The 26,175-nt window shown below is 59.1% G+C and overlaps 1 protein-coding gene across 6 annotated transcripts in view; it reads left to right on the top strand.

Moving 5' to 3' along the window:
• Window positions 1–25,695, top strand: part of SHANK3 (SH3 and multiple ankyrin repeat domains 3) — a 58,154-nt gene extending 32,459 nt beyond the window's left edge. The window contains exons 18-24 of one of the 6 annotated variants that reach the window (XR_013398857.1): window positions 4,308–4,331; window positions 7,571–7,701; window positions 8,291–8,375; window positions 12,780–15,033; window positions 22,846–23,046; window positions 23,209–23,290; window positions 23,435–23,490. Coding sequence is in view for 5 of the 6 variants with exons in the window: in XM_077949135.1 (XP_077805261.1) it covers window positions 4,308–4,331; window positions 7,571–7,701; window positions 8,291–8,375; window positions 12,780–15,033; window positions 23,209–23,800 (3,086 nt within the window). In the remaining variant the exon portion in view is untranslated. Of the gene's footprint in view, window positions 1–4,307; window positions 4,332–7,570; window positions 7,702–8,290; window positions 8,376–12,779; window positions 15,034–22,845; window positions 23,061–23,208 lie in introns of those variants that run through there. The other 5 variants (XM_077949137.1, XM_077949135.1, XM_077949139.1 and 2 more) reach the window with 5 other exon arrangements.
• Window positions 25,696–26,175: the final 480 nt, after the last annotated feature.

The raw sequence follows: 26,175 nt of genomic DNA, 5'->3' as shown, positions 1-26,175 counted from the left end.
AATCTGAGGTTACCCAGAATATAGCATGGAAATATAAGGAGATACAAAATATCAAAGAGCAGTTAGGAGACACTTATCACATAGATAATTCAGTGGGACTATTGGGAAAATCCCAGCATCTACCTAATGCAAGGCCTGAAGGCAATATTTGGAGATGAGATGGCTTAAGAATTTCCCAAAGTTGAACAAAGACATGAGTCTTCAGTTTAAAGAAATATAAGTCTCAGCAAGGAAATAAAAACAAATCTGTATCCACGTCTTTCATAGTAAAACTGTAGAACGCAGTGAACAAGCAGAAATCTTTAAAACAATGAGAGAGGCTGGGTGTGGTGGCTCATGCCTGTACTCCCAGCACTTTAGGAGGCCAAGACAAGTGGATCACTTGAGTCCAGGAGTTTGAGACCAGCCTGGGCAACATGGCGAAACCCTATCTCTACAAAAAATACAAAAATTATCTTGGCATGGTGGTGTGTTCCTGTGGTCCCAGCTACTCAGGAGGCTGAGGTGGGCGGATTGCTTAAGTCTGGGAGGTAGATGTTGTAGTGAGCCAAGATCGTGCCAGTGCACTCCAGCCTGGGTGACAGAGCGAGACCCTGTCTCAAAACAAAACAAAAAATGATGAGAGAGAGAGAGACTGGCCGCTGGATGTCGTAGACGGGAGCAGTGGTTCAACTGACAACAGACTTCTCATCAGCAATAGCAGATGACAGTAGATGATGGAAGAAGAGCTTCAAAGTGTGGAGGCAAAATTATTTTCCACCTAGAATTCTATACCCTGCTAATCCTCCTCATTCAGGAGTGAGGCAGAGAGGCTGGCAGACTTCTGGCCCTAGGGTCATAAGGGTCCAAGGTCAGTCACGGGAGCTGACCTGTCAATTGAAGATCCAAACTGATCAATAAGCACTGGTAGGCAGCTGGGTCCCAGGATTCTCCTGCCAGAGGCTGTCACGTAGCCGCGATCAACTGCATGTCCAGAAGGAACTCTTCTATTCGGCAGCACAAGGCTTTTGGGCAGCCTGAGATCCGTAATCCTGGGACCCAGGGACTCTGCCCTGTGAAAATGAGAGAACTGCGCTTTGCCCTCTCCTCTGGGCTGGGTGTTCCCTCTTCTGCAACAAGCCTCAGGACAGGTTGCTGGAGTCACTCGACAGACCCTGGTCTTCCAGAGGAGTTGCTCACAGCTTCAGGCCACCATAATTTTCCAGGCTTTTTCCCGAGCAGTCTGGGGGAGGATGAAGGGACAGCTTAGCACGGAGCCTCTACCCACACTTCTGGAGCTCCGGAAGCCACCTGTCCCCAGAAGACGCTGTCCTGGGAAGCCAGCAGGGCTTCTAGAAGTCCCCTCTGGAAACGCCTGATTTGAGGAAGCCGTGCCAGCCTCAGGGTTTCCCCAGGTACCAAAGGGACCATCCCACAACCCAGTGGTTTTGCTTTCAGAAGATAGAAATGAGGCCTGTTGGTCATTGCTGGCAAGAACACATCAGAACTGCCTCACACTGTCAAGCGCTATTAGAGCCCTTTAGGATTCAGTCTATCGAGAAGGTGTCAGAGAAAGCAGGTGCAAGGCGGAGGCTCCTGTCCAGGTGGCTGTTTGCTGCTCAGAGGATGTGGGAGAGGCATGGCCCTGTTGGGGGAAGGGGAGGGAGGGGGTGTTCTCTGGGGGAATGGGGTGAGCAAAGGCTGGTGCCTGGAAAATGAAGGGTTGCAGAGATGGGAGTGAGAGGAAGGGGCTGGGTGGGGACCCTCCTGAGACAGGTGGTGAGAGAGAGAAGAGGGCAGAGCACCCCTCCTCCCCCTCAGCACTGGGGACTCCTCACAGCCACCACATGCATGTCCACACAGCTTGTACCAGGAATGTGCTGGGGCCACAGGTCAGTGGAGACCCAGGCCAGGGAAGGCCCTGGCAGGTCCAAGCCCTTCCTGTGTGTTCATGTTCCCAGGAGAAATCTGGACTCCCTGTAATTTCTGGGCCCCTTTTTTTCTTTTGTGATGAGAACATCAGGGTAGGTGCCACACCCAGCATCTGTGTGAGTGGCCTTGTCCTGGAAAAGGTTTCTTTGCCAAACACATTTGCCCTGCCTTTTGTTTTAAGACCGACTTTGAACAGAACACACAGGTGACCACCTTGGTTTTCTGCGACACCTGAACTTGTTTTCTATGGGGTTTTGCCTTTTTTCTGAACAAACCTTTGACTGAGCCAAGCATGATGGAGTTGTGCATATCTCCCTGTGTTTGCGTGTCTGTGCGTGGGTGAGTGGACATACGCTGTGTGCACTTGCATGGGTGTGGCACACATGTCTGTGCGTGGATGAGTGGACACATGCTGTGTGCACCTGCATGCCTGTGTGTGGGTGAGCGGATATGCCCTGTGTGCACCTGCATGTGTGTGGCACACATGTCTGTGCGTGGGTGAGCGGACACATGCTATGTGCACCTGCATGCATGTGGCACACATCTGTGCGTGGGTGAGTGGACATATACTGTGTGCACCTGCATGCGTGTGGCACACATGTCTGCGTGGGTGTGCGGACACGCGCTGTGTGCACCTGCATGCGTGTGGCACACATGTCTGTGCGTGGGTGTGCGGACATGCGCTGTGTGCACCTGCATGCGTGTGGCACACATGTCTGTGCGTGGGTGAACAGATACACCCTTTGTGCACCTGCATGCGTGTGGCACACATCTGTGCACGGGTGAGCGGATATGCCCTGTGTGCATCTGCATGCGTGTGGCACACGTGTCTGTGCGTGGGTGTGCGGACATGTGCTGTGTGCACCTGCATGCATGTGGCACACATGTCTGTGCGTGGGTGAGCAGATACACCCTGTGTGCACCTGCACGCGTGTGGCACACGTCTGTGCATGGGTGAGCAGACACGCGCTGTGTGCATCTGCATGTGTGTGGCACACATGTCTGTGCGTGGGTGTGCGGACATGTGTGCACCTGCACGTGTGTGGCACACGTCTGTGCACGGGTGAGCAGATACGCCCTGTGTGCACCTGCATGCATGTGGCACACGTCTGTGCGTGGGTGTGCGGACATGTGCTGTGTGCACCTGCATGCATGTGGCACACGTCTGTGCGTGGGTGAGTGGACACGTGCACCTGCATGCGTGTGGCACACGTCTGTGCATGGGTGAGTGGACACGTGCTGTGTGCACCTGCGTGAGTGTGGCACACATGTCTGTGCGTGGGTGAGCGGACATGCGCTATGTACACCTGCATGCATGTGGCACACATGTCTGTGCGTGGGTGTGCGGACACGCGCTGTGTGCACCTGCATGCGTGTGGCACACATGTCTGTGCAGGGGTGAGTGGACACGTGCTGTGTGCACCTGCATGCATGTGCGTGGGTGAACGGACACGCGCTGTGTACATCTGCATGCATGTGACATATGTCTGTGTGTGAGTGTGTGGACATGTGTGCACCTGCATGCGTGTGGTACACATGTCTGTGCGTGGGTGAGCGGATACACCCTGTGTGCACCTGCATGCATGTGGCACACGTCTGTGCGTGGGTGTGCGGACATGTGCTGTGTACACCTGCATGCGTGTGGCACACGTCTGTGCGTGGGTGTGCAGACATGTGCTGTGTGCACCTGCATGCGTGTGGTACACATCTGCGTGAGTGAGCGGATACGCCCTGTGTGCACCTGCATGCGTGTGGTACACATGTCTGTGCGTGGGTGAGTGGACGTGCTGTGTGCACCTGCATGTGTGTGGTACACGTCTGTGCGTGGGTGAGTGGACGTGCTGTGTGCACCTGCATGTGTGTGGTACACATCTGTGCGTGAGTGAGCGGATACACCCTGTGTGCACCTGCATGTGTGTGGCACACGTCTTTGTGTGGGTGAGCAGACACGCGCTGTGTACACCTGCATGCATGTGGTACATGTCTGTGCGTGGGTGTGTGGACATGTGCTGTGTGCACCTGCACACGTGTGGCACACATCTGTGCGTGGGTGAGCAGACATAACCTGTGTGCATTTGCATGCGTGTGGCACACATCTGTGTGTGGGTGAGCAGACACGCGCTGTGTGCACCTGCATGCATGTGGCACACACACAAGCCCCTGCTTGTGGTTGTTTCCTCCTTGGATTTCAAGGCATGTACCAACTGATTCTGCATTTGGGCAGATTTGCTCTTCATGGTCTGATAAAGAGGTGTAGGCTGGGGGCAGATCTGGGAGGTCATGGTTGTTGGGGGAGGTGGCGGTGAGAGGGATGGGGTGGGGAAATGAGCGTGGATAATGGGGCCTGGGTGCCCAGCCTGCCTCTTACTCCCTTTACTCTGTTTCTTGATTCCAAGCCTCCATTCGGAGAAGAAAAGGGGGTGAGTCATCTGCCTGTGTCCCCAGGGCCTTGGCTTTGCCTGACCCCTGTCTGGGGGAGTGCTGGTGTGTGAGGAGGTTCCAGCGCAAGTCAGGGTGGCCCAGAAGCCTGGGCTGCAGCCTCCTGTTGGCCTTCTCCCTGGGGATTTGGTAGGGGCCTGAGAGAAGGACCTGCAAGGATGGATGGGGAGTTCCCAGGGGTGTGACCCTCTGGGACTGTGATGGCCTTGGGGGCTCAGGTGAGCCTGGGGCCTGTGAGCTGTGCAGATGGCCTGATGGAGGCAGCCCGTGGGGAGGAGCTGGGAGAGCTCCATGGAGGCCACTGCATGCGCCATGGCCCAGAGAGCAGGAAGGAAAGGGCTCCGAGGGTCCCAGAGGGGGAGCTCTAGGGAGCAGGGAGACTGGGCCGTGTTGGTGTGTGCGGCCCCAGTCTACATTGCTTCTTTCTGCTGGTCCTCTCGGGGCCTGTGCCTGGGTTGTGGGACGTGTTCCCGTGCTGGTTGGTTGTAGGGCCAACCCCAGAGCTGATGGCCCCTTCAGAGCAGGGGTCTGAGTTCCACAGCACTGGGGAAGGAGCTTGGAACTCCCCTGGCCAACAGCCCCCCAGGCTGTTGACTGCCCTCCCGAACCCCCGTTCAGGCCTCCCTCTACCCTTTGGGGCTGCTCCCTGTATGTCCTGTATGTTCAGCCTGGCTGCAGGGAGGAGAGCATTCAGGTGGGAACAGTCACCTGGGCCTGGGTACTGAGGTCCACTGTCCGGTGAGGTCCTGGGACCCAGCTTCTGGCAGCCTCGTCTGCCTCTCGGGTGGATGGGAGTCAGGGCCCAGAGGCTTGAGGTGGCATTCTCCACCCCGGCCTGTATATTTGCTCCATATGTTTGTACCTGATGCCGTCCCTCCCTCTCTCTGGACCCACTGGGCTTTCCCTGGGTGAGGACACATCTGCCAGGCCCTTGGTCCAGCCCTCTTGAGGCCCCCTTGCTGCCTCCTGCCCCAGCCCGGGTGAAGGGCTTCCCCAGTGTCTTCTCAGGTATTAAAAACAGGTGACAAGGTCTCCTCCAGTGACCTTCTCTGCACGCCTTTGGGGCAGACACACAAGCTATTTCTGGAATCTTCTGGCTCTGCCCTCCAGCTCGTTAGTGGGACTCCCAGGGTGCCGTGTTGCAGCCCAGGTGCTGCTCCAGTCGTGGAAGAAGTGATGGCTGATTGATCATCCTGCAGGCTGGGGCCCTACTGATCAAACAGCTGCAAACCCAGCTGTGCCCTGCCATGCGCCCAGAGGGCCCTGGGAGTGAGCGGGTCCACTTGGTTCCTGATGGGCTTCATTTCCCTTAATTACTTAAGATAATTTATTTAAGAATATATTCTCTAATATTGGGGGGAGAGTTATGTCAACCTCATCAGTTTGTAATTTGCAGAATTCTTGATTAATTTTTTCCCTTTTGAAAACACTTCTCACCTGGCGCCAGCACCATCGCCCGATGACCAGAAGCAGCTGCCTCACTAAACGTTACGTGCATCCCACTGCAGGTCTCTGGGATGGGTCTTTCGGACCTAGAGAGACAGCCTCTCCTAGCCCGTGGCTCAGGTGGCAGCGTGTCACCCGTGATGCTGAGCCGTGTGTGCCTCACGCAGTTTTCTCTCCATTCATGTCTTTACTTCTGCAGTTTCTGGGGAGTATGGTGCTTAAGTCTCATCTCTTACTTCCTAGTCAGTGATCTGGGGCAGTTTCTCTCTCTGAGCTTCAGTTTGCTCCTGGGTTGGATAAAGGTGATGATAAAATCCTCGTGTAGCTGTGGGATGAGAGGAGTGGTTTGCATGAAGTCCCGCATACTCCAGAAATCACCAAGAACTTAACAAATGGTGGTGATGGTGACTTCAGCTCCCAAAAATAAATCATTCACTTCATGACAAAAGTAAATGAGAAGTCCCCTCAAACCAGCATCCCCTGGTCTGTACCTGGGCCTCCGTCACCTGGTGGCACCGGGAGCCGTGCACAGGCCCAGATATCTGCAGTTGGAGCCTGTTTTGCCTGTAAACTCTTGCATTGTTCAGGGCACAGGCTGGGCACTGATGGAACACAGAGAACAGTATTTGCTCCCTTCTGCAGACCCACAAGCTGTCTGGGGAGATGAGGCACCCAGACATGAATTGTGCGGAATTGTGCCCAGTGCCAGCACAGTTGTAAGCCTTTCTTCTGTGCTAATTCTCTCTAGAGACACATGAAGCTAGCGCTGTTTTTATGCCTGTTTTACCAGACGAAGACACAGAGGTCACAAAGAGCTTAACTCAGGACACAGTCAGTGTACAGGGTGGGTCTGGTCTGGTTTGGGTACAGGACAGTCTTGGGGAGTTACTTCCTTTTTCCAGCAATGCTAAGCAGATTGCAGAGGTAGAACCAGCAGGCACTGTGAACAGCTGCAGATTGGAGTTGGAAGGAGTAGGAGGTGTCCAGGCTGACCACTGAAATTCTCCAACAAGGGGCCAAGACAAGAGTGGCCAGACAGGGTCCCTGTAGGGTTGGCACAGCCCCAAAGAGTGGAGAAGGGCCTGGGGTTGGGTGGAGCCTGAGTGATGGGTGGGGTGCAGTGGGGCTGCTGAATGACGGCTGGTGCAGCAGCCAGGTGGACATGGGTGCTGCCCCAGCCCTTGCTGCATACCCCATGCACTGGTCCTCAGTGGACCCACAGGGGGCGAGAGCTACTGATGTCCTGGGGGAGCCATCCAACCAGAGCTCTGATGGTCCTTAGGTATATGTATTAGTTTAACACAGTTTCCAAGTCACTGTGATCATTTGTGGAAACCTGCTTGAACATCAGGGTCTGCCCTAGGGCTGTGACCCACTGTAAACAGCTTCCCTTCCAGTGCGGTGCAGAGAGCCAAGAGTGGCCTGTACGTGCTGAGAACGGTGACAGGACAAAGGGAAATGGAGGGAAATCCAGGGAGACTGTGGTATCTGAGTTGTTTGTCACCTGCCCTGGTCTTCTCCCTCATGGGCAGAGTGGCCTTTCCTTAAGTGGGGTCCACGGGGTCACCTGGAGTCTCCTTGAGGATAGAGAGGCTGCCTGGGGTGGGGTCTCAGTTCTGGGGTGAGGGCCTTGTCTTGGGGGCCTGGGGTGGGAGCTTAAGGAGGGAGGGGAGTAGTGGCCTCTGTCAGCATCACGGGTGGCCAGGCTGGGGAGGACGTGGCAGTGGGGCAGGAGGTGGCCCAGGACCTGAGATGGAGCCTCCTTGCTGTGCAGAGAAGCTGGACGAGATGCTGGCAGCCGCCGCAGAGCCAACGCTGAGGCCAGACATCGCAGACGCAGACTCCAGAGCTGCCACCGTCAAACAGAGGCCCACCAGTCGGAGGATCACACCTGCCGAGATCAGTGTAAGGGCCACGGGCGGCTGGGAGCACTGGGATGGGCAGGCATGGGGGTCAGTCTGTCCTGGGCCACCCCCTCCAGAGGGGTGTGTGCACCCTATAGCCTCTCTCAGAGACTCTTGGGGCTGTCTCTGCCCCCTAAATGACCACAGCTCAGCACCTGCTGGTTTCGCTTTTGTGGCTTTTGGTGCTTCTGCCTTCAGGCAGTCCCTGTCTCACGCCTGAGACCACCAAGGTACCCCAGCTCTGCTGAGAACACGGCGAAGCATGCCTCTGTTTCCTGCCCACTTGCCGACCCGGCGGCTTCTGGGCTCCTCCCCCACCTCACCCAGGGTCAGCCAGGGTCTGCACCCACCCTGCCCAACACCGTCTACACTGTACCACCATCTGCACTGCCCACACAGCCCAGGCTCCAATGGGCTACATCCCCTGCTCCCTGAGGGCAGAGCCTAGCCATGATTCCTGGGTCCAGGCACCCACAGGCACTGGTGCCATTGGAGTGACAGCAGTGGGGTATCTCACTTCCGGCTTAGGAGGAGGACTGGGGCCCCCCAGTGCCCTGGAACCTCCATATTCCCCTCCCTGACCCCCACAGTCATTGTTTGAACGCCAGGGCCTCCCAGGCCCAGAGAAGCTGCCGGGCTCCTTGCGGAAGGGGATTCCACGGACCAAGTCTGTAGGTACGGCTGGGCTGTGGGGCTGCATGGGGTTGGGAGGAACGGGGCTGGAGCTGGCAGGGTGGATTTGGGTTGGAAGGACCCTGTCTCTCCCTGCTGGTAACTGGGGTTTTCAGTTTCCCTCTGAGTCCTGCCGCTTCCTGGCCCCAGCTGAAGGATCTCATATGTTGATGGACCTGTGAGGATTAGGCCTTCCCCAACCCAGAGATTCCCCCCGGCAGCTGACACTCCCTGTCCAGTGGGCATCCCCCGATCGCTTCATCCCTCCCATGGGCAGCCTCACCCCTGTCCCCAGCTGCCACTCCCTGTCCACTGGGCACCCCCACCTCCCCATCGCCTCTCATCCTTCCCATGGGCAGCCTCACCCCTCCCCAGCTCAGCGGCCTCCATCGCCGTTGCTTCTCTGCAGCCCAAGTGCATGTGAAGTTTCTGACCCTAAAACTCCCCTCCCCTGAACTTGCCTCTCCCCTACTCCTCCATGTATCGCTCTCTCCCCCCTTCACAGCCAGTTTCCCCAAAAAGTCACCTCCACTTGCCATCTATCTCCCATCCCCCACCTGCTCCTCAGCCTGCAGCAGACTTGCTCTCTCCATACCCAAATTGAAACTGCTCCCCCCAGGGTCACCGGTGGCCTGCAGGGCCTTCCTCCCGTGGACACGGCCAGCACTCCTGCTGACCTCAGCTGGCATGCGGTTTCTCTGCTCCTCCTTCCATGAAACGCTCCTCCCCAGAGTCTGAGGACAGCACTTCCTGGTTTTCCCCTCCTTTCTCACGTGGCACCTGTTTTGACCCTGCCGCTCCAGCCTCCCAAATATGGGACCTTTTCAAGGCTGTGTCTTCAGCCTCCTTCCCCTCTGTGCCTCACCACTCCCCGGCCACCATCACACCCCACACTCACTGTCTCCTGACCCAGATGACAAGCCCTGGCCACTGTGCATTCCTCTAGGCATCCATTCTCCTGGCCCCTGCCCACCTGTGCATCTGTCCACCCACACACCTGCCCACTTGACTGTCTGTTGTCCATACAAACCCCAGCACACCCCCGCATCTGTTACACATAGGAGTAAACCTCTCAGCACTTACTACGGGCTGGACACTGAGTGTTTAATACTTAGAATAACCATATTGAGGTTGAGGCCACTAGTACCTCCATTTTACAGATGAGAAAACTGAAGCAAGGAAGGTATATGATCTGCCAAGATCACACAGCCGCCCAAACTCTTGATTCCTCACCTGCCCCAGCACCCCGCCAATTTGTGTTCACACAAGGCCGATCCTGGGCCAAGTCTGGGGCTTAGTTGGGGAATGTGACGTGTGCAGAGAGCTCAGCGGGCACATGGTGGGCATCAGGGCTCACGGACCAATGGAGCCCACTGGGGAGCTCCAGGCACACCTGGGTGTCACAGAAGGCTGCGTGTGTCGGGGTGGGGGTACTTTTGAGCTAAGATGTGCAAGATAAATGGGAGTTTCTGGGGGATACTGGGGCGAACTGACAGAGCAGTGTGGAAAAGGCATATGGGTGTGTGGACTGGTCCCTCAGACTGCCGAGAGTTATTTCTGTAGGTGGGATTGTGGGGAAGAAGGCTGGTGAGGCTGCAGCTACCTTGGAGCTGAGAAGCTCTCTCCTCTGCTCTCCCCGGCCTGAGCCCTGAGTGTCTCCCATGGTTTCTCTCTTACCTTCTGCCTCACCTGACCTGTCGGGGTGGGTGGCCTCACAGCCCTGCCCCACACAGCTCTCATCGCCTTGCAGCTGGGCCATGGCTTTGTTCTCATGACTGCCTGCCCTGGCTCTGCCCTCTAGTCCATCCCTCTGGCCAAACGAGGCTTTTCCCAGAGCTGCTATCACTCCGTATCTGTCCAGCGTGATCCTCTGTGTGCTCCTCATTGCCTCGGGCCCCGGAGGTCGGCCCCAGTGCTCTCTTGCTTCATCTGGAAACAGTTGTCTCTGCCTCCCTTGACCTGGGTCTTCTGACTCTTGCTTCCTGGGCCTGACCCTGCAGGTCTAGGTCCATGCACCTGCCCTGCAGGCCTTAAGCCACTCTCCTAGGACTGCCAGTTCTGCCCTGGTCCCTCAGGCACCCTCTTGCGCTCGGTTGATGAATGGGTTGACAGGGGCTCCTTTTTGGCTCCCCTTGGCCTGCTGGGCCTCAGCTGCCAACATGCACGTTGGTTGGGTTGTCAGACTCCCCAGGCCCCTGCGCCATGCCCTGGCTCTGTTGCCCTGGGCACACAATGCAACCCTTGAAACATCAGGATTTGGATCCATAAACACGGAGACCACGGATTCCACCTCCAAGGACCACTCTGAGGTTCGCCCGGTAGGCAGCACTCACAGGCTAGGACTGCGTGGCATGCTGGGAGTGCTCAGCAGCCGCCAGTGTTAGTAGACATAGATGCTGCCTCTCGAGGTTGGCACACAGTAGGTGCTCTCTGGCACACAGTAGAAATGCTCTCTGCTATTATCTAGGCAGACAAAGAGGGTCTGCCTTTGTCCCCAAGGGGTCCCACCCCCGCCCCAGATGGTATCAGAACAGATTCCCTACTCCATGCTGAGGCAAGTGACTTTTCTTTACCCTAAGTCAGAACTTGGCATGCTATTAGCATTAAATTTCCCCTTATTTCATCTTTGCACGTCACTCCCGCCTTCTACATCCTCAAGGTGTGCTCGTTCTGCGTCGCTCCATCTAACACATAGGCTTGTGGGTGTTCACTGCGCGTTCATACACAGTGCAGGGAATGCAGCAGGAGACCCAGGACGAACTGGGCACAATTTCTGTGTCCAGCGGTTGGGGGTGAGGGGAAGGCAGACCTACAAACAACGATGATGATGACCTGGGCCCCTTCCCGGGATACTGCTGCGGTTCCGCCCTGTACTGTAAAGGTCAAGTCGCCCCACAGTAGGTGCAGGCTTTCTTCCTGGCATGAGGAAACTGAAGTTCCTAGAGGTTAAGGCGTGTCAGTACCTAGCAGATCTAAAATTTAAGCCTAGTTCTGTACACAAAAGCCCACCCTTGGTACCTTGGCTACAAAGAGAGATCATGCCCAGTAAGAAGCAGTGTAGTGTTGCAGTATTAGCACTGCGGTGGCTGGACGAGGATGCAGTCAGGAACGGGCAGCCTGTATTGTAGCAAGTTCATAAAAATGTTGACCAATCTCAGAGTGAGGCTGGGAACAGGAGCACCAGGAGACCTGGGTGCGTGGGTGTGGGGCCATCCGCCCCCTGCAGCCTCACTGAGCACACCTGTAGCACATGTGTCCACATCATGACGTCCACAGCGGTGCTCAGAAGGTTGTGTCAGGTTCTGGCTGGACAGCAGGATCATGAGGGCCCTGAGCACTCCAGCCCTTGCACAGGATCCTAACAATGACGTCTGAGCAAGGCATGCGGGGGGGTTCATTTTAAGCCTGTTTTGACCATAGAAGAACTGAAGTTCAAAGGGGCTCAGGGATTGGCCTGGGGTCACGCTGCCAGTAGGGGTTAAAATGAAACATGCTGGGTGCTCAGTCTGCAGTTCCCATTTTAATTCATCCATCCATTCTTCCCTTCACCCAGTCACCCAACCTTACTGAATTCCAGCCACTGTGGTTGCATCACCCACCCATGTGGGTCTCTGGGAGGAGCCTCTGAAGGCTTTTTCCACAGGGCACCTCCTTACCTGGGTATTAGCTCTTTCCCTGCCTGAGGCCTGGCTCCAGTGGCCACAGCCCTGCTGCCCCTCGTCCTGCCAGTGTGTCACGCCTGCTCATTTCCGACCATCTTCCTCTCACCTCTGGTTGCCTCCAGGGCTGCTACTTCTGCCTCGGCCTTGTTCATTCAGGGGTGAGGAGCCCTGTACTGGCCCCTCCAAGCCCCTCAGCAGTTTTGTCTGCATGTCTTGTGGGGCTGTCCCTGCCTTCCTGGGATGTCTTCCTAGGGCCTGCTTGATCAAGTCCCTGGGTTTGGGCAGGTCTTGGCCCCAGCCCAGGTCATCAGAGTTTGTGTCCTTTCTCCGGGGCCTTCCTCCATCTTGTAACTGAACGCACACCTCTCTCCTGTCCTCTTCACAAGAGCCCTCCCCGTGCAGCCCTGGGCCTGGGGCACAGAGCTTGGACGTCCAGGGACCAGCGCAGACTGGGGTCTTGCTCGGAGCCGGTGCTCTGGGCTCCCTGTTTCCCCTGCTCTCCATTCCCCGCCCACCACGGGCCCCAACCCCATCTTCCCGAGCATTCTAGCGCCTCGTGCCCCGCTGGGTTCTGCCGTGGGCGTCCGTTGTGTCCGGGACGGTGGCTGCCCCGGGGTGGAGTCGGGGCAAGGCTGGCCTCTGTGGGAGGGGGTGCCGGGGTCCCCAGGAGCTTCTCGGAAGGCAGCACCCGCCCCCGCCCCCGCGCCCGCGCCCTGGCTGGTCTCACCGGCCCTTCCCTCCGCAGGGGAGGACGAGAAGCTGGCGTCCCTGCTGGAAGGGCGCTTCCCGCGGAGCACCTCGATGCAAGACCCGGTGCGCGAGGGTCGCGGCATCCCGCCCCCGCCGCAGACCGCGCCGCCTCCCCCGCCCGCGCCCTACTACTTCGACTCGGGGCCGCCCCCGGCCTTCTCGCCGCCGCCCCCGCCGGGCAGAGCCTATGACACGGTGCGCTCCAGCTTCAAGCCCGGCCTGGAGGCGCGCCTGGGCGCGGGGGCTGCCGGCCTGTACGAGCCGGGTGCGGCCCTCGGCCCGCTGCCCTATCCCGAGCGGCAGAAGCGCGCGCGCTCCATGATCATCCTGCAGGACTCGGCGCCCGAGGTGGGCGACGCCCCTCGGCCCCCGCCCGCGGCCACCCCGCCCGAGAGACCCAAGCGCCGGCCGCGGCCGCCCGGCCCCGACAGCCCCTACGCCAACCTGGGCGCCTTCAGCGCCAGCCTCTTCGCGCCGTCCAAGCCGCAGCGCCGCAAGAGCCCCCTGGTGAAGCAGCTGCAGGTGGAGGACGCGCAGGAGCGCGCGGCCCTGGCCGTGGGCAGCCCCGGTCCCGTCGGCGGCAGCTTCGCCCGCGAGCCCTCCCCGACCCACCGCGGTCCCCGCCCGGGCGGCCTCGACTACGGCGCGGGCGATGGCCCAGGGCTCGCGTTCGGCGGCCCGGGCCCGGCCAAGGACCGGCGGCTGGAGGAGCGGCGCCGCTCCACTGTGTTCCTGTCCGTGGGCGCCATCGAGGGCAGCGCCCCCAGCGCGGACCTGCCATCCCTGCAGCCCTCCCGCTCCATCGACGAGCGCCTCCTGGGGACCGGCCCCACCGCCGGCCGCGACCTGCTGTTGCCCTCCCCGGTGTCTGCTCTGAAGCCATTGGTCAGCGGCCCGAGCCTCGGGCCCTCGGGCTCCACCTTCATCCACCCACTCACCGGCAAACCCCTGGACCCCAGCTCACCCCTGGCCCTTGCCCTGGCTGCCCGAGAGCGGGCTCTGGCCTCCCAGGCGCCCTCCCGGTCCCCGACACCCGTGCACAGCCCCGACGCCGACCGCCCCGGACCCCTGTTTGTGGATGTACAGGCCCGGGACCCAGAGCGAGGGTCCCTGGCTTCCCCGGCCTTCTCCCCACGGAGCCCGGCCTGGATTCCTGTGCCTGCTCGCAGGGAGGCAGAGAAGGCGCCCCGGGAGGAGCGGAAGTCACCCGAGGACAAGAAGTCCATGATCCTCAGCGTCCTGGACACATCCCTGCAGCGGCCAGCTGGCCTCATTGTTGTGCACGCCACCAGCAACGGGCAGGAGCCCAGCAGGCTGGCGGGGGCCGAAGAGGAGCGCCCGGGCACCCCGGAGTTGGCCCCGGCCCCCATGCAGTCAGCAGCTGTGGCAGAGCCCCTGCCCAGCCCCCGGGCCCAGCCCCCTGGCGGCACCCCAGCAGACCCCGGGCCAGGCCAGGGCAGCTCAGAGGAAGAGCCAGAGCTGGTGTTCGCTGTGAACCTGCCACCCGCCCAGCTGTCGTCCAGCGACGAGGAGACCCGGGAGGAGCTGGCTCGAATTGGGTTGGTGCCACCCCCTGAAGAGTTTGCCAACGGGGTCCTGCTGGCCACCCCACTCGCTGGCCCGGGCCCCTCACCCACCACGGTGCCCAGCCCGGCCTCAGGGAAGCCCAGCAGTGAGCCACCCCCTGCCCCTGAGTCTGCAGCTGACTCTGGGGTGGAGGAGGCTGACACACGCAGCTCTAGTGACCCCCACCTGGAGACCACAAGCACCATCTCCACGGTGTCCAGCATGTCCACCTTGAGCTCGGAGAGCGGGGAACTCACCGACACCCACACCTCCTTCGCTGACGGACACACTTTTCTACTCGAGAAGCCACCAGTGCCTCCCAAGCCTAAGCTCAAGTCCCCGCTGGGGAAGGGGCCGGTGACCTTCAGGGACCCGCTGCTGAAGCAGTCCTCGGACAGCGAGCTCATGGCCCAGCAGCACCACGCCGCCTCTGCCGGGCTGGCCTCTGCCGCCGGGCCTGCCCGTCCTCGCTACCTCTTCCAGAGAAGGTCCAAGCTATGGGGGGACCCCGTGGAGAGCCGCGGGCTCCCTGGGCCTGAAGACGACAAACCGACTGTGATCAGTGAGCTCAGCTCCCGCCTGCAGCAGCTCAACAAAGACACGCGCTCCCTGGGGGAGGAGCCAGTCGGTGGCCTGGGCAGCCTGCTGGACCCCGCCAAGAAGTCGCCCATCGCAGCAGCTCGGTGAGCAGGGCGGTGTGGGGAGGGACCCGTGCCTTGTCCGTGGCCCCCTCTGTCCTTCCTCTTGTCTGTTCTCTGGCTCTCCTGTTCCTCCTTGTTCTGTTCCATTCCTTCTGTGGCAACCCCCGATCCACCCCCGCCATCCACCTGAATCCGGTCTTGCCTGGCCTGCCTGAGAGAGGAGGTTCTTCTGGGCGTCTGACACATCAGGGTTGGTGCTCACTGTGTCCCTGTTGGTGCCAGAAATGGGAGCTGGGCTTCCCTCAGAGACTCAGGTTGGGCATGAGTCTCCATGGCCCTCCTGGATGGCCCCAGGGATTCCTGTGGGTTCTCTCTCTGGCTCCTGACGCAGGCTGTCTTTACCATAAGGGTTGTTTTGTGTTTTACTTTGGAGGTGCGTCTCCTTCCTCCCATCCTCTGTGGCCATGTGGCTGCCCAGTGTGGCTGATACCTTCTGCCTTAGAGCTGCCTCCTGCCTTGCTTCCTTTGGCGGCTTGGAGCACACGGACTCCTTTTCTTTTGGGGGATCTGCCACTAACTTTCTGTTTCCCATCCTAGAAACATTTGTCTCTTGGCACCACCTTAGAATCCCTTAAACATGGATTCCCGTGTGTCATTTCTAAAGTGCAGTAAGAAGATAGATGGAAGTCACGCCATCTCCCTGCACTCCATCTGCCCTCTTGCCTTCTCCTCATCACTTCCCTGTCTGTCCTGCCCCTGCCCAGAAGGATCTGAGCAGGGCCTGGCTTGCTGCTGAGGCTGTCACAGCTGCCAGAGCCCTGGGCTGATCCCATAGGTCTTTCCTCGAGGACCCGACTCCCAAGGCTCCTTCTAAAGAGAAGCCTTCAGGCCCATGGGCTGCATGGATGCTGCTGGCAGAGCTGGTCATCCCCCACCCACCCCCTTGTCTGCCTTTTTTAAGCTGCTTTTGCCTTCTGTGCCCCTAGGTCTCCCCTCCCCTCTTTGGGTCTGGGGGTGGGGTATGTGGATGCCACCTCTTGACTCCTCCTTCTTGCCTCCCGGAAGACCAACCTAGTGGGCCCTGTACTGTCAGCCTTGGAGGACAGAGTTCACAGCATAGCAACGTGTTCAGAACTTAAGGACTTTACAGGTCTTACAAAGGCCTGGCCATTCTGGTTCTTTAGTTCAGGATTCAAAAAAAAAGTGGGAGCTTGGGAAGCTCATGAGGCCTCTCCTAAGGTCCCGGGATGCTGCCTCCAGCTCCTGTCATCCTGGGGAATTGCTCTGGGGTCCTCTCTCCTTTTAGCCTCTTCTAACTCCCAGCCAGACTAGAAAGCCTTCTTCCCAGCATTGCAGTGTTGCAGGTGCCCGTAGAACGGGTGTTATAATCGGAGTGAGCAGCCTGGTCCTGGGCCTCTGTGCAGGACCAGACCCCTGAGGCTGGGGTCTCCTGACCCACACCTGACCAGCCCCCCGTCTTCCCTGTCTGCTTCTCCCTCCGCTCCTCTCTGCCTCTTGGTCTTGATGAAAATCAAAGCTATTTTAAAAAGTGCATAGCACAGTGCCTGGCCTGGTTCAGGCCTTCAATAAACATTTGTTAAATGGATGAAAGAACAAAGCAAAATGCAAATGCTGTCTTTTGTGATTTGAGATCTAGGGAGGTGGCTTAGGACGAGAACCCACAGAAGGACCGACTCAGCGTCAGACTCATCAGGTGTCGATCCCCCGTGGTTGGGCTCAGGTGGGCCCAGGTCTCGTCACTGGCCCCGTCCTCTCCTGTGAGGCAGCTACAGGGCAGGGTCAGGGGATTCCTCAGCCGGAACCTCGGGCACTTCCCCTTCTCTGAGTTCATCCTCCCACAGGGCTCTTTAGCGTTCTGTCTTGGTCGGGGCAAGGTTCTCTTATCCCTTGGCCCTGGCTTTCACCAGGACCCTGTTAGTTTTTCTTTCTCGGATGTGGGATGGGAAGGACACACCAGCAGCCCTGACCCTTACGTGATGTCTATTCTTTTACTCAGTAGTTCCTGCAAAATTCTGATCTCTGATTGAGTTCATGTGGGTCCTCTGCTTTTCCCTGACTGATCACTGGGGTCTGGGGACGTAGGGCTGTCATCGGCCGGGCTTGAGTCCTCTGTTCTCCCAGGAGCCAGGGGGATGGGTCCGCCCACCTAGCAAGCAGGTGCTGAGCGTGAGGGAGGGGGCTCTCCAGATGGACGTCCAGTGCTGTCCCTGGAGTAACCGGATGCTGGACAGCCTGTAACAACCAATGCTCCTGTGACCCGGCCCCCACCGGCGTCAGCAACTCACTTCCTTGCTGGTCATTGGCTTGGAGCCATCAGAGGGCCATGATGTCAGTGCTCAGCGGTCACAGCTTAGTGCTGTAGTCCTAGATCAGCCACTGAAGCTCTGTGAACGTCCATCTCTCCCCTGTGAAGTGTATTTACAGCGAGCCGACTGCACAGGCTGTCGTGAGGCTGCACACAGCATCACCTGGGAAGCACCCAGCAGGCCCAGGGCTGGGGCCTGTGGACCCTCGCTGGTGTGAGCTGCCCTTGTCTCTGCTGTCACTGACACCCAGGCACTCAGACACCTAGGCTAGGTCTTAGAGTCCTTTGTGGGAAAACAAGCCTATTGGATGCAGCATTGGAGACGGTCCTGCCGTATCAGTTTGTCTTCACACCATTCCATTAGACGGACCCTAACAGGATCTCCATGTTCCAGACAGTGAAACTGACGTACCACAGAGTTTCCTTGCAGACAGACGGTGGTCTGCCTGACCGTGAGCCCTGCTCTCTGGCTGCCGTAATCGAGGGCTGCTGTTGTTAAATCCCTTCCGATGACACACAATGGGCTTTCCCTCCACAGAAGTGGCAGGTGTGTTCATCAGACTCACCCCTCTGTTTACTGGTCATGTGTGTCATAAGCAGCACCCGGTGCCACCTCAGTGGCCCACCCAGGCCTGCTCTTCCTTCTCAGTTTGCCTGTGTTACCATCTGCTCCAGCTCACTCTTCCTTTCACCCTCTTGTGCTCCTTCTTGCCTTCAGACCTGGGCTCAACTGCAGCCATCTGGAGGGGGCCCCACTGCCCGTCCCGGGCCCTTAACTTCTGGTGCTTCCGGCTGCAGGCAGCAGGCCGGAGCCCAGGACACTTGGTGATGTCTGAGTCCAGTCCTGTTTCAGATCTGGTCCTTTGTCTGCCCACCACGGCTGTTGTCAGCTCTTGTCCTGCAGCCCGTAGTGGCCGGAGTCTGGTACTCACTCCTCACTTAGGGATAAAACTGCTGGTGGAACTGTCTGAAGTGTGGGAGGTTCTGACATCCAGGTATGACCGCTTCCTTCCCAGGGCCAGTCCCGGCAGAGGCGCTAGGTCACCCTCAGGGCCATATCCTGAGCCGTGTCTCCAGCCCCTTGTGTTTGTCTGCCAGGCCCATCCTTCTCCTCCCTGACCGACACCACGAGGAAGGGAATGCCTACCCACCTTCTCCACAGATGACTCATTCCTGATGTGCTTTAGCCACAAGCTGTTCTGTGGCCTGAGAGCTTTCTGGGCAAGTTAAGCTGTCCTGTATGTCATGGAACCAAAGCTCGGTAACCTGTGGAAAAATGATCATCATCATCTGGGGCCACCTTTGATTTTCAGGGGAAGCTGGAGAATGTGGCACTCTCATGCTGCCTCTGGAAGGTCCAGGACCTTTGGCCTTTTGAATCCTTGATCCCAGATTTTCCACCTGCTCTGTGCTCCCAGTTCCAAGTCTAGCCCTGCTGGACAGACCATTCACCTGCCCAGAGCCCCTCCTCAGTCTCTGGGCCCCACACCTGACTCTGAGGCTGCACTGGGGCATGGCTCAGACCTGACTGAGCCCCACAACTGGCCACAGGCGCCCCAGCTGTCTGAGGCTCACACTTGTCTCTGAGACCCTGGCTCCACACCTGGCTCTAAACTCCATTTGTCTTCCAGGCCCCATGCTCGGATCTGAATCCCATGTGGGGTCTGAGGTCCATATCGAGGTTCACTTTTGCCTTGGTACTTAGCTTTATGTGGGACTCTCACATCTCGTTTTGTAGGTAAAGTTCATGGCAAAATAGCTTTGGAAACACAAAAAGAGGTTATTTGCTGCAGTACTTCTGGTGCCTTTGACAAGCTCATGTGGAGGAGGGCACTGTGTGCTGTGGTCTCCAGACCTGCTAGAGTCAGTTCCTAGATCTCACAGAAGACCCGTGTTCCTCAAAATGGTCAAGAAACCCTGTCCTAATGGCCTGCTGCAGACTCTGCCTGCTAATGTATTTGTCAGGGATGTGAACAAAGCACTGTGTGCTTGGCGGATCACACTGGTAAGCAGGGCCAAGGCCAGCAGGGCCTGCTCTATTGAAACCCAGACTGAATGTGTCACGTGCCTGCCAGTGGGGACCCTGCAGGCCACATGCAGCTGGGGCAGGTGTGTTCCCAGGATCCCTGAAGCCTGTTCAGGGAGTAGGAGGGAGGTACAGAGGAGGGGTCATAGGACACTGGGGCCCATCAGAGCTGGAGCTGGAAACAGGCGGGATGTGAGGAGCAAGACGTTACTGCAGAGGATGCACCAGAAGCTTGAGAGCCCATGTCTGGTTTTGTGCTCCTCTGAGAATTAGTTCCCTTAATGAGGCCCCTAGTTTGCAAAAGGCCACAGGCCTAGACCTACCCCATGTGAGTGCAGTGGCAGAAGGCGTGAGGCAGTAACCAGGGCCGGAGTGTGGACATTTTCCCGCCTGTTGGTCCCAGTGGGCTGACCGAGTTGGGCACGCCTGGCAGGGACATGTCGTACTATTGTTGCATTTTGTTAGTGCATCTGGTATTTCTGGCTTTGCGCTGGGTACCAGGAGGCAAGGAGAACTGGTAAGAAGTGGAGTGAAGGGCCTGAGACCATGAACGGTCTGGATCCAGAAACGGCTAGGGGGAAAGAGGAGGTCTGGGTTGATATTAGGAGTTGGTCATTGGTTGTAGGGTAAAAAGAGGAGCTGATGGTGGCTCCCAGGCTCTGTGTGTGGCAATGACAGGGTGCCATTCACTGAGTTAGTGGATACCCCAGTAGAGGTGTTGAAGTCATCAGAGACTGTCTGGGTCTTACATGTAGCATTCCTGGGCACATCGGCCATAGCAAACGGTGTGAGTGGATAATGTTGCCCAGGAGAAATTGCAAACTAAGAAGAGGGGAGCTCCAAAAATCCATCTAGGAAGGAAGAGGCCTAGGAAAGAATGTCTCGAAGGGAAACAGACCAACAGGTCAGCAGCGGGGTCTTGCTGACGGCCTGGGCAACTGCGGGGCAGAGGTCGGAGTGGGGAGGGTGTGGCAAGGCCAGACCTCCCTCACTGGCTGAGAGTCGCTGGGAAACAGACAGTGCAGGATTCAAATGTAGGTGGAAAGACGTGGGGCCGTGGGGGCCTCAGCGTGGTCTGGACTCAGCCTCTTCAGGGCGGCCGCTGGAGGTGTCCGTGGGTGATGGTGCCTGGCGAGGTATCATGTGTTAGAAGGGAGGTGGCCCAGAAGCTCTTTGGGAGGCTGGCAGGTGCTGTGGTGTGGCTGTTCGGCGGCCGGAGCCTGGCCAGGGAGGTGGCGAGATGGCTGAGAGTGACGGTGTGCAGGGAGGCCATGGGAACATGGAAGTCAGACATGGACACTGCTCGGGTTTGTGCCCTGGAGATGGTGTGGGCAGTACCCTGTTCCCCAAGAGAAAGAGAAGCAGACACCCGGGCCATGGGTGACCCCAGGCCCCTCCCTCCTGTGCCCTGGGGCCTTTGAGGGCACAGCCTTCCTTGGGCGTTTCCTCTTGGCCTCCTGACATCTCCAGCATGCTCTGGGAGGCGGGAGCAATGTGACTGGCTCTCCTCACGTCTCTTGCCCTCTGGCTGCCTGGGTGCCTCTGGAGCCAGCCTGCCCTCTGCCCAGGTCTCCAGCTCAGCCCCTGCCAGTACTACCCAGACAGGCACAACTCTGCTCTGCCCAGCTTGGACCTCCTGGAGCCCAGACCCTGCTCTGGGCTCCAGCCGAGCCTCCCGGCTGTGCTGCCCATGCCTGCCCTGTGCCTCTGCCTTCACTTCTGTGGTCCTGCAACTCATCAGTGTGCTTCAGTCACACCTGAGACTCCAGGTACACTTGCCATCACAACTCCATTGAAAGCTAAGCCTTGGGGCAGGGGCAGGGCCAGGGTAGGTGTCCATCCTGTGATGCAGGTCCCCAGGCCAGGGCCACTGTGTCAGGTCTGGTGGGTAGAGACCAGGTGCATATTCCTGGTCCTGTTCCTCTCTGGGTGTCCCAAGTCAGGTCCCTCAGAGCGATTATCTTGGAGTATCCCCTGGCAAACCCCTCCAGCAGTCACCACCACCTGGGCACACACCCCCAGGGGACCCCCCTGACCTACCACCACCCGGCACCTCCCCTCGGGAATCCCCCGCAACCCTGGCTGCTTCCCCACTTTGCCCCACTGTGCAGATGGATCCATGGAGGCCAGATCCAGTGGGAGCAAAGACAGCTTATTCTGGTGGTTGGTGCCTGTGCTAAGGCCCACCTCAGGAGTTCTTGAAGCCCCTTTCTTTTGGGGGGCACAGTATGGCCTCTTCAGGAAGCTCTGCTCTGGATCTGAGCAGCTGGGAGGAGGCAGTAGGGACAGAGGCTGAGGAGAGGACAGAAATGAGGTCCCGTGGGAGAGACAGAGCTCAGATCTCCACAGAGGGCTGACCTCCCACAGGTGGGAGACAAAAGACGAAACCTGCTTTAAGGGGGGCTCCATGCCTGTGTGGGGCAGGCACTGGTGATGCTGTGTGGTGAGGACAGCACAGAGGTTGGGGTGGGGGGACTCAGCCTGGGCAGGGGCAGGGAGGGGGTGGGAGGGCCACTGGAGAGAGGCCCGGCCAAAGAGGATGTCAGGGCAGAGGGCAGGCTGGCCCCAGGCGCCAGGCACCTGCCGAGCACTGCAGCCACGCTTGTGGTTCACCTGCACTTGGAGACTTGCACAGGCGCCTCTCCTCCACCAGCAGCTCCAACTTTGTCCCTCCCACAGCAGCTGGGCCCTCTGCACCTGAGTGCCTCCCTCCACACCTGGCTGCCCGTTGTGTGGTTGCAGCTGTGGGTCGCGTGGGCCTGGCCGGCTAACTCTCTCTCTCATTGCTCTCTCCTGCCCATCTGCATGTGGCTGCTCTGTCGAGCTGCGCCGTGGTCCCGAGCGCCGGCTGTGTAAGTGAGCATGCTCATCCCATGCCTCTTGCCGTCCACACGCTGTGCCTGTCTGCTGGGTCTCTGCTCTGCGTGGCTGTGAGAGGCTCTGGTGCCACTGACAGCCCCTTGAGGCTTCCCCTGACCCAGTGGGGATAGGGATGGGAATGGGAGGACATGGGAGTGGGTTTTCTGTGGAGCTATCACCTCAGGTAGGCCTCCCACCGCGGCAGAGCCAAGGAGGGGCTAGAGCTCTAGGGTCCTGTCAGGTGAGGCTGGGAAGTGAGCTGCCATTAGTTCTTGCGTGTGTGCGTTCGTGCATGTGTGCGTGTTGCGTGTCTGCGTGTGTGTGCTGCTGCCACTGCGGCATGTCTGTAACGCGTGTGGGCACCGTGGCTGCTGTTGTGTGCTGTCTGTGCAGGAGGCTGCCTTTGTGTTGTGGGTGTGCACGGCCTCACACCTACCCTGCATGTGCTGCTGCTCCATCCGGGTGCGACCCCTGCCTGGTGTGTCTCCTGTGTCACGGACCTGTTCAACCTCGTGCCGCTGCCAGCCTTTATCACGACTCAGCTGTCCCTGGAACTAGCCCAGGGTCCCCTGGGTCTTCTCATGAGAGCAGAGCTGTGTGGGGGGTGGGCGGTGAAGGGTACTGCCCGTGTCTTACCGTCCAGGGCATCTGTGGATCCCGCCGTGCCCAGAGCCGGTGTCGGAGGCTGGCAGGAGGGAGAAGCCAGCCCTTTGCCATGAGAGGCTGTCTTTTCTTTGGTTGGGCTGCACTTGGAGCCTGGATGGAGTGGAGGGGGCCGCCAGTCATTCCTCATATTCCAGCCAGTCACTGGCTCTGGTCCCAGGGGCCAAACGAAAGGGCCAGGGTAACCATAGGATCCCACCCTTATTTCTTCCTCTGGCCGGGCTACTCCCGCCAGCCCCAGCCCCAGCCCCAGCCTTTCCTCCTGGACCCTGCCCGCTCCCTTCCGCCCGTCCCCGCTTGGCTGTGCGCCCCTCACCTGGCGCTGACCCCTCTCCCTCCGCAGGCTCTTCAGCAGCCTCGGTGAGCTGAGCTCCATTTCAGCGCAGCGCAGCCCCGGGGGCCCGGGCGGCGGGGCCTCCTACTCGGTGAGGCCCAGCGGCCGCTACCCCGTGGCGCGACGCGCCCCGAGCCCGGTGAAGCCCGCGTCGCTGGAGCGGGTGGAGGGGCTGGGGGCGGGCGCGGGGGGCGCAGGGCGGCCCTTCGGCCTCACGCCCCCCACCATCCTCAAGTCGTCCAGCCTCTCCATCCCGCACGAGCCCAAGGAGGTGCGCTTCGTGGTGCGCAGCGTGAGCGCGCGCAGCCGCTCCCCCTCGCCGTCGCCGCTGCCCTCGCCCGCGTCCGGCCCTGGCCCCGGCGCCCCCGGCCCACGCCGACCCTTCCAGCAGAAGCCGCTGCAGCTCTGGAGCAAGTTCGACGTGGGCGACTGGCTGGAGAGCATCCACCTGGGCGAGCACCGCGACCGCTTCGAGGACCATGAGATAGAAGGCGCGCACCTGCCCGCGCTTACCAAGGACGACTTCGTGGAGCTGGGCGTCACGCGCGTGGGCCACCGCATGAACATCGAGCGCGCGCTCAGGCAGCTGGACGGCAGCTGACGCCCCACCCCCACTCCCGCCCCGGCCGTGCCCTGCCGGCAGGGCCCCCCACCCCCACCCCGGGCCGCGGGCTCGGCCTGCCCCTAACGACGGCGCCCGGGCCAGGAATGTTGCATGAATCGTCCTGTTTGCTGTTGCTCGGAGACTCGCCCTGTACATTGCTTAGTGCTCTCACCGGCCGCCCAGCCCACCCAGCACACAGTCAGGAAGGGCGTGGACCAGGGAGGCTGGGGCGGGAGGGGCCGGGGGTGGGATGCTCTAGCCTGACCACCGCCTTCACAGCTCCTGGTGGCCATTCTCCCAGAGGGGGAACCTAGTCCAGCATGCGAGGTCAGGACCCGCCTTGGTGACTCGGGGGGAGGGGGGAGACATTGGGATTCTCGATGGGGGCCAAGGAGCCCCCCTGTTTTGCATATTTTAATCCACTCTATATTTGGAACGAGAAAAGGAACAAATATCTCTGTCCGTAATAGTTTCCTCTCCCCTCCCTTCTACTTCCACTGGTCCCACTGCAGCTGCCCAGTCTTCCATCTCCGGCCCCTCACTGCCACTGCCACCCCACAACGGGGCAGGGGACGCTCCAGCTGGTCTGGGGTTGGCCAGGGCCCTAGTGGTCCGCCCTGGGGCCCCAGCTCGGCCCCTCCCCTCGCTGAGCTCCAGTGTGCCCCACCGACCTTTCAGGTGCTGCCCGTGGGGGGAGGGGCGGCAGGCCGCGGGTCCTGCTGTGCACCCGCGGGACCAGCCGGCCTGGGAGACCATCGGCCGGGGGGGTGAGGGCAGGGCCCTGCCGCTCCACCGCAGCCATCTTCCTCACAGGGTCTCTCCCCAAGGAGGGGGCCAGTTTGGTCCCCATGCTCTTGGGCAACTACAGCAGAGAAGCCTCCCTGCCTTGGACCCCAAAGTCTCCTGTCCTGCCCTTTGTGTGTGTGGGTGAAACTGGGTGCGTCTGAGCACGTGGGAGCCACGTGTGTGCCTGATTACTGAGTGGCCCAGGGGCCGCTCTGGACTAGCGTGGGGCTGTGGAGGCGTGCACAGTGTGCATGCATGGGGTGTGCCTGTGAAAGCACCCTGTCTCCTCTTCCAAAGAAAGTCCGAGGCCATCCTTCACCCTGGGTCCTGCTGTTTGCCCAGCCTGTCCTTCCAGAGCCTCACCCAGCCTGAGCGGGGGTCCCTGGTGAATCCCTGCTGCTTGGGGAGGCCCCAAGGGCCCCTTGGAGGCAGCGCCCCCACCTTGGGCTTCTGAGGGGATCCTAGGGGGACCCCTAGAGTCAGGCCACCACTGGCCCTGGGGAGAGTCAAAGGCCCCCGAGGGTGCCCAGCCCCCCACACTGTGACTCCTCACACTCAGCAATGACCTGTGGGGTGGGGGCCCTGGGACGTTTTTAAACCTAGGGTTTGGAGTCTGGACTAAGCTCCATCCACGTCACTCACAAGTTTCTGTTTATATTTCTAGCTTTTTTTAATAAAATAAAAAAAAAGACAGAAAACAGAAGTTTTCACAACCCAGGGGCCTGGCACGCCGGTCTGTGCCTGCCCGCCCCGCCCTGGCCCACCGGCCCCACTCCCTGGGCGCAGAGTCACACCCACTCACCCTTCCGCCAACAGTCCAGGTCACACAGCAGCAGTCACTGTAACAGACTGCCACATACACACTCGGTCTCACACTCACCTGTGGGTTTTGGTTCCGTTCAATTTGGGTTTTTAACTTTACAGGGTCAGTTCCGCTTCACCTCCTTTTGTATGGAGTTTCATCCGGGGGGTTTCACCCCCTGCTCCAGTCCTGAGGCCTCCTGACCCTGACGTTGTGATACACCCCACAGAGATCTATGTTTCTTATATTATTATTGATAATAATTATTATAATATTATTATGTAATAAATTTATAAGAAATGAAGCCATGTCTCACTTGCCTGCTTGAGGGGATATTTGTCTCTGTCCCTCATACAGGCCACACAAACCTCCTCAGCCTGGACCACATGCACGGGTGACTCCCGGATCCCTATCTTTGAGCTCCATGCCTAAGCACCCGGCATCTTCCAGCATCTTCTCCGAGTCTGCTGGAACCCAGCCCATGCCTCCTGCACCAAAGGCTTTTCTCTGTTCACCAACCCACTGAGTAGCACCTCCTAAGGTGGAGGCCGCTTGTCCCCCATGACCTCTGCCAGGTTTTAAGGCTAGGGTTTAAGACTTGCTTCCTCCAGTGTCCAGTTGTTTTTAAATTCTGCTGCTCCTGTCTTGGAACCCCCTCACATCTCTCGCAACTGTCCTACCCCACGGCTGCAGACCAAATTTAGGCCTCACTCCTTCCCTGCTGATTCACTGGTTTTTCTGTTTCCATTTCTGCCCTCTGCTCACAAACACTAGCCTGTCTGTA

Source organism: Macaca mulatta, chromosome 10 (assembly GCF_049350105.2).
Source record: "Macaca mulatta isolate MMU2019108-1 chromosome 10, T2T-MMU8v2.0, whole genome shotgun sequence".
Lineage (NCBI taxonomy): Eukaryota > Metazoa > Chordata > Mammalia > Primates > Cercopithecidae > Macaca > Macaca mulatta.
The sequence above is the reverse complement of the archived record's forward strand: the minus strand, read 5'-3'. Positions and strand labels throughout refer to the sequence as shown.